The 7,757-nt window shown below is 35.4% G+C and overlaps 1 protein-coding gene across 2 annotated transcripts in view; it reads left to right on the top strand.

Moving 5' to 3' along the window:
* Positions 1-7,197, top strand: part of LOC108665850 (holotricin-3-like) — a 10,020-nt gene extending 2,823 nt beyond the window's left edge. The window contains exons 1-2 of one of the 2 annotated variants that reach the window (XM_018152656.2): positions 5,770-5,851; positions 6,884-7,197. In XM_018152656.2, the coding sequence (XP_018008145.1) occupies positions 5,834-5,851; positions 6,884-7,153 (288 nt within the window). In that variant the 5' untranslated portion in view covers positions 5,770-5,833 and the 3' untranslated portion in view covers positions 7,154-7,197. Of the gene's footprint in view, positions 1-5,769; positions 5,852-6,883 lie in introns of those variants that run through there. The other variant, XM_018152657.2, reaches the window with a different exon arrangement.
* The last annotated feature ends 560 nt before the right edge of the window (positions 7,198-7,757 follow it).

Here is a 7,757-nt window from a genome sequence, read left to right as displayed (position 1 = left end):
ATAAGAGACAGGTATTTTTACTAGGAGAAATTTTACTTCAGGAGACGACTTACATTAGTTAATTAAATTAGGATTAATTCATCAATTAATTACCTTGATTAACAGACGTCTTACATTAGGATATAGATTGCACATAGACACAAACCTGAACACTTCATTTGATAGAAACACTGTGTCGATTAAATGGATCTTTTATATAACCATAATTTATATTGCCGTCTTGAGCGTGCATGCAATCACCTGCTCCGCAGTGTGACAAACTGAGCCCTGGTCAGTGGATGTAACGCCGTTTTTTTCAAAGTCCGGTAAGCACAGTAATGTACTTTGAACTAATCATCGATTGAAAATGAAGTAAGTATTTTCAATCTAGTCAACAAATATTGATGAGAAAACACAAAGCCAACATAAAATTTTGGAATGATGAAAATATTTTTTCAAGCTTTCATTAAAATTTAGTAACCTTTGCTATAAGCAAATATTGGAATAAACAAGAGCGTTTGGAATTTTTTTCCCAAAAAATAAGGAAAATGTGGATTCCGATTTATTGAAAAATGCTGAACGTAAGTTTAGATATTGAATGACGATGCAACTAAGAAACATTGTCTCCCAAAGTGGACACTGACTACAATTGAAACTTGATTGAATGAAAATCCTCGAAAAACCTCTTGGTATTTCTGGTCCGAGTTACGTAGAAACTACATTACTTTCTACTTACTTCTATTCAACTACGACACTTAAATAACTGAAATTAAATCGCAATTGGTACCTACAAGGTAGTTTATAGTATGAAGTAAAAAGTCTCTAGATTCAGACATGATGGAAGGAGAATTGAAGATAAGGCTTCTTGCTTGCTCTGTCGACGACAATGTTGCGCTGTAGAGGAAGAAAAGATAATAGGAGTCAAATGAATATATTACTTGGAGGCTATTTATTAAGAAAAGAGTGATTACACTCATAGAGTAGGGAGATAAGAGTGATTACACAGCATTGTTTGTTTCAACTTACAAATTAGATTTGATGCTTGAATGCAGGTAGATAATATGGCATGTTTTGGCAATTGAGAAGCGGAATCTGCAAACGTGATGGAATGGAAACCAGTTAGATTTGTTTTAACAGCAGACTACAAAGTTTTCGGAAATTGAGTCACGTAGGATACCTAATATACAGTATACTCTGCAGGAATACAGATACTGTGTAGATATTTTGTCTGCGAATGTTCTGTATCTAAGCGCAACAATGGTGTGGTCATTTCATCACAATACTTGGAATAATTAATAAAATATCAACTGTTGTTCGAAATTACGCGCATTTCAACTTGAAGAAGAGTGAAGACGCTGTAGTCACGATGCATGTTCCACTCTAAAATTGTTGTACTAATTAAATTTTTCTCAAATTAAAATATAAATTGATGAATGATGGACATGGTAATAACACAAGCAAATATAATACATTCTAATCCTTAGACCGGTGACGGATAAGATTGACTAACGAATAAATGTTCTTGTGCGCCAGCTAGCATATCATTCTCTCACAACGTTTTGCTTGCAGTTCAAGAAACTTCCGTTCATCAGTAGAAACAATTTTTTTGCTCTGCAAATCGAGTCAAAGAGTATTTTTAAATGAGAATTCAGAACTTAATGATATGTCAATGATCACAAATTTAGCGCTCCTGCCCTTGCAGTTCAAACTTAAAGACTTCTGCAACCAAAGAAGTGGAGCTTGAGACATTTCCGAAACGAGATGTAAACATTAAACGGATGATTAGTTTTTTTTTGAGATCTATAGTCACTGCAATTATCACTGCAATTGCAGTGATAATTCTGTTGATGTCTTGATTATACAGGAAAATCCAAAACATAACGATATAGGATTGTTGTGCTTAGTGATAGACCCATCTTATCGCGATCTCTCATTTTCGTATTTTTATTGCAAAGAACAACGTAAATTCAATCTTCATTTTCATTTACAGTAATTAAGATGTTATAAATTTTTTATCTCCGAAATTTGATGTCGGTATAATAATGAGACATTACACTGTTTTTCATGTATATATAGTTTGATTTAAACTTTCCGAGTTGCATTCATTTTGGTCAGTGGTACAATAACTTTGTGAATACAGATATTAATATTTAGTTGAATCAATGTATCATTATGTATCATTATGTGTGTTTAAGATACACATTACATCATAAGTAAACCACTACGAGGATGTTCATGATATATAGTTGACTTCTGATGAATCGACCTGTAATTAAATTACAAGCAATTATTCATTAGAGAAAAAGTTTAATAATCGTTAAGGATGGTAATTTTCTTTTATATTACATTTTTCGAAGCGAGTCATTAATAACGGATTAATGCACATTATATTTTTTGCGTTATATGCGATGTTTTTACGGCGTTAACATGAATGAAAGTTTTCATTGACAGCTTCTATCTGATTAATGTATATTGTAATAATTCATTGTATCAAAAGCAAAAAGTAATGCGAACTGCTGAACGCATGTTCTTTCAAATGTTAGACTACTGAATTAATAAAAAAAATATAAATTCTGGTAGGTACTTTATCACTTTGTGATGACACTATACGTAGGAAACGTTGCAAATGCCAGAGTTATAATATCGTGTATCAACTTTCATTATTGTGTTTGCTATGGTATTGTGCATCGTTCGCATTATATTAACTTTTTATTGACGATGTACTACATTCCATAATTGAATTATTCATTTCGATGTTCGCGCCAGCATTGCGATGTGGGGACTTTTTGGGGGTTCATGAGTAACATCGTTTGATGTTTGAATCAACTTATTGTCTTTGGCAAGGATTTAAATAAAATCTTCCAATGTTCGTGAGTATGACCTATTTATATGTCAATGTTAGTGAGTATGACCTATTAACATTCTGACGTTGATACGGCAAAAATACGTATCATACGTATTTATCAATAAAGAATAAAGAGAAACATTATATTTTGAAATTATATCAGCTCATATTATAAAGGAATACATTTACTTGTAATTTATTTGGTAATGTAACGACAGAAGCGGACCACGGAATTGAGCTTCAAAATTCGCTAAAGCTGCCGTGCAGTCGGAGACATGACCAATCACGTAGTGATTAGGGACCACAGCACCGCTGTGCAGTTGACGAAATTGTGACGTAGACTCTTTCATTTTGATGACGTGATGAAAACGGACGTCTCAAATAAAGCTAGGAGTCCAATGAGCAGTAAAGAGTTGGGAGGATAAGAACATGCCGACGTCTTCCATGTATTTCATAAAAATATGGAGCCGCTAAAGAATTAAAAATGTTTGTTGATGCTTTTGTTAAATTCGTTATGTTAATAAATGGTTTTGCACATATTCTTTGACACCAACTTACAGGTGCACTGTTATAGCTGATGAAGGCAACTCCTGCTACCTGAGATAAAAAATTCAACCTTCTACCTGCGATTCAACCAAACAAACAACTTGTTTGCTTGAATCGCAAGTTAAGCAGGAATTTAAAAGCAAAGACAATACCACAAAAATTCACCATATCTTTATAAGAGAAAACGTTTCGGAGTCAAGCTCCATCGTCAGTTCATAACACAATATTCTGTTCAGAAAAGTTCAATCCTAAAAACACAACTAAATCAATCAATAAAGTAAAATGTACTGTCAGGTTTCAAAAGGGAAAATAAATAAATAAGACATGAAATTAACGCTAGTAAATTTAATTATACTGCAAATATATACCTAAAATATAAAAAATATATATGCTGCAAATATACTGCAGGAAATATACAGCAGTCGTTCCCAAGTGTGACAATAGGAAAGTTGTTTACTGTTCTTTTCCCTACTTTGGCCCCGCATCTGAGACTATGTCAAAGGAATTAAAAGTTTTATTTGCTAAATATCTTACGGATGTAAATCTTCATGAGTTGCTAGTTAACAATTTAGAATCGGCTCTTTTTTAAGGTTTAAGGATACCCTACCTGTTCTTATGCGATCATCACTAGTTTACAGATATTGTGCGCAGTGCGCATCAGCGTACGTCGGTATGACGGCACGCAATTTCTATACTAGGCTGGCTGAGCATAAGGGCAAGAGTTATAGAACGGGGAACCTACTTGCACATGCATCCACCTCATTCTGCTGTACGTGTTTATGGCGAGCAGTGCAACACCGCTGTATCTGATAGTGATTTCAAAATTCTAGCTTCCGCATCCGGTGTCAGTGATCTACGAATTTTAGAATCCCTGTATACATGTATATTCAAACAGAAGCCTAGTCTGAATGCTGCTTATAGCTCCTTTCCTCTTGAAATAGTAAATAGATATGCCGTTTACTAGCGTTAATTTCATATCTTATTTATTTATTTTCCGCTTTGAAACCTGACAGTGCATTTTGATTTACTAATTTCTTTATATGTGTTTTAGGACTGAACTTTTCTGAACAGAATTTTGTGTTATCAATTGACGATGGAGCTGGACTTTGAAACTTTTTCTCTTATAAAGATATGGTGAATTTTTGTGGTATTGTCTTTGCTTTTAAATTCCTGCCAAACAAACAATTAATATACGTATAAACAGAAAATTGTCAAATAATTTGGCCACGTCAGTTCATTACGAAACCGGGGCCATAGTCTGCATAACTTCGTTTTCCGTATTGCATATCAGCAATATGGTCGAAACTGAGGAAGCAGGCAGTGCAGTTAAAATTTTTTCATTTAAGATATTGAAAAAAAAATTCATCTCAACTAATAGTACGAAATTTGCAAGAAAATGCAATGGGAATGCATCTCTCGCTGGAAAAAAATGGAATACGCGCTGCCAAGTTTCTTTAGTTCGAGAACGGAAATATTATAATATATGAAAATAAATCTCTTACCCAGCTACTGAACCATATTGCGGAGTTCCATACTTAGCGGCCAGACTGTGCGTTATGTTGATAAAATTAAGTCTTGACTCGTACAAGGAAGCAGTGCGTGATGGCAATGCAGAGAATAATAACAATCTTCCCAGGAATATATCCCAGGGCCACTAGTTTGTTGATACAGATTCGATTCCAAGAGTCAATGGGTCATTTAATTTTGCATAGCTCTTCCAGCTTTACTTAATAAATAAAATATGCTATGAGTTAGCTAGAGGAAATAAAATTGGTTACCATACCATGACCATAAAACATCATGAGCCATATTAAAAGTTCATGGAGCAATTTCACTTGGGAACTGTTTTCCGAAATAGTACAATAAATACTTGGGTAAATGCTTGTGTAGAGTACATCGTTCCAGTTCGAACCTGAACATGAGTCGATTTTTTGTAGGCATCGCCAAAGAATCATAACACGGGCGACTAATTTAAAGATGCTGTACAATGCATTTGGCCTTCAATTCAGTTCCGAGAATTGAACGCTGATTCGTTCGGAACGTTGCGCAACTTTAGCCTCTGATCGTAAGGAGCTGAACGTTCCTCAGACATGCACCAATTTATGTTGGCTGCGCAGAACGTTTTTACAAACTCTCTTCTTGGAAGACTCTTCCCGGTACCCCAAACATAAAGGTTACACGAGCCAACTTTCTAATCTGGTCCACTAAGCGCAGTCTTGTTTTACGTCATTGAAATTTTGGTGCCGGGAATCACCTTTTGCTCATCAGTGTTCGCTACAAGTGCAGATAACCTGAAGTAGTTTTTGCTGCAAAGATATTCGGGATCAGTGAACGCAGTGGAGGTTGCATTCGTTTTGGCGCTTATAAAAGCTTTAGCTCAAATCAACCTCACCACACAACCCGGCATCTCTCATCGCTTGCAAGTCGATTTCTGCTCTTGGCCAAATAGTGACTCCCAGCACAATGACTTCATTCTTTTCCGTGAGTAACTATAAACAAAATATGATAAATGAATACAATAGGAAAAGTATAAAAATTAACGCGGCTTGAATATACGCTCTATAATTATTAGGGTCCAGTACTAGTGAGCAGAACTCATACTTTTCCTATAAATTCCGAATTTCAAACGACTCCTTTTCCGTGGTAAATAACTTAAAACATCATGGCCGCACTTGCATTTACCACGGATAAAATTTTCCTATATAAAAACCTGTTGAGCCCATTCAATTTTTGAAATAGTTTTAATAAATGTTATCTCAAGTATGAACTATTATCACCGAAGAATGAAGTTTGATGTTTAATATTCAATCTATTTTTGCACAACCAAGAGTCTAGGATTATTCTCAATCGCTACCTTCTTCCAATAACTGTATTATCCTGGTACCTATACAGTATGAGATTATACGCAAACTTGCCGCATTTTTGTTACTACTTTCTCAATAATGCAATAGTGAAAGCTGGCAATCGACGGCATTTCTACCAGAACAGCGTAAAAATTTGTTCGGTAACGTTGAAACTTCCGATACAATTCAAAGTCATTGCAATTGGACTCGTTCCAATAACGTATTTCAGCTGTTGCAAACTTTTTTATGCTCGCGTTTAAACTTAATTAACAGAAGTAAAACCTAATCATAACATATGTCTATGAGTAATTGAACGAGAAATCAGAAAAATGTTTTGCTATTAACGTTAACTTGATTTGCAATAGCGTATACATTCATACTACATTAGAAGAACGAGTTTTAAAATCGTTAATTCGTTCACGTTACATTCTGGTTAAGTCATTGTCATATTATAAATTCGTCAGAATACTGCTTTTTTAATATACTTCCAGAAACAAGTAATGGCCTGGCATGAACTGGGGCCTCAGAAAATCTTTATTAGTGCTCACTAATTTATTTCTGACAAAGCTGCTGGTAGACATGATACGTAGGGCNAAGATTATGGTAACTCTGGCGCTGTGCCTCGGGGTTGTGGCGCTAGCCTGACTTACCATGCCTGTCTTCCCTCAAGGTTATGGCAACTCTGGCGCTGTGCCTCGTGGCTCTGGCACTAGCCGCTCCTTCTCCCCTACCCGCACCAGTCGCGGTAGCCATTGCTGATCCACAGCATCACGGCCACAGAGGAGGCTTTGGTGGTGGATTTGGCGGTGGATTTGGGGGTGGATTCGGTGGTCATGGACATCATGGACATCGTGGAGGATTCGGTGGTTTCGGTGGACATGGGCATCATGGACATCGAGGAGGATTTGGAGGATTTGGTGGAGGATTTCATAGAGGTTGATTAGTTGCCGATTCTACAGAAGTAGATTAATTGTTTCAGCTTGTTGTAAGAAATACAGCCAACAGCGAGCCTCACCTCGTGCTTGGAAAACCCAATTTTGCTTGAGTTATCCTGCGAAGTTCTTTTTAAGTTTTCTATGATAGATCTGCCTTTGATGTTAGAAACTCGTGTTTTTTGTTCGTGCATTTTCTAAGCAATTATGCTGGACTAAAAAAGCACTCGTGTAAACCATGTAAGATTTGTACGAGCGCAACAGCCAACTTCAAAAAGAATATTGAGAGTTGAAATGTTTATTTTATCGTCAGTCAATGCACCAGTAATTATAAAATAAATGAATAAGTTTCTTATTTTTTTCAAAACCTTGTAAAATTAATTTGACTTTCGCTATATCAATGAATCTACAAATACAACACAATCAAAAGAAAGTAGACGCTATTGATTTATTTCACATAAAATTAAAAGATATTATTAAAAAAACATTTATATTCTTGAAAATAGAATGAATTACTAAATACTACAATGCATCCATACCACAAAGCTGAAATTTATTCATTGGAAAAAAAAACTGACGCGACAAAACCCTTAACTGGGCATAGCGCAATCT

Source organism: Hyalella azteca, unplaced genomic scaffold, assembly GCF_000764305.2.
Source record: "Hyalella azteca isolate HAZT.00-mixed unplaced genomic scaffold, Hazt_2.0.2 contig4705, whole genome shotgun sequence".
Taxonomy (NCBI): Eukaryota; Metazoa; Arthropoda; class Malacostraca; order Amphipoda; family Hyalellidae; genus Hyalella; species Hyalella azteca.
Note: the sequence above shows the minus strand (reverse complement) of the source record. Positions and strands in the feature narration are given on the sequence as shown.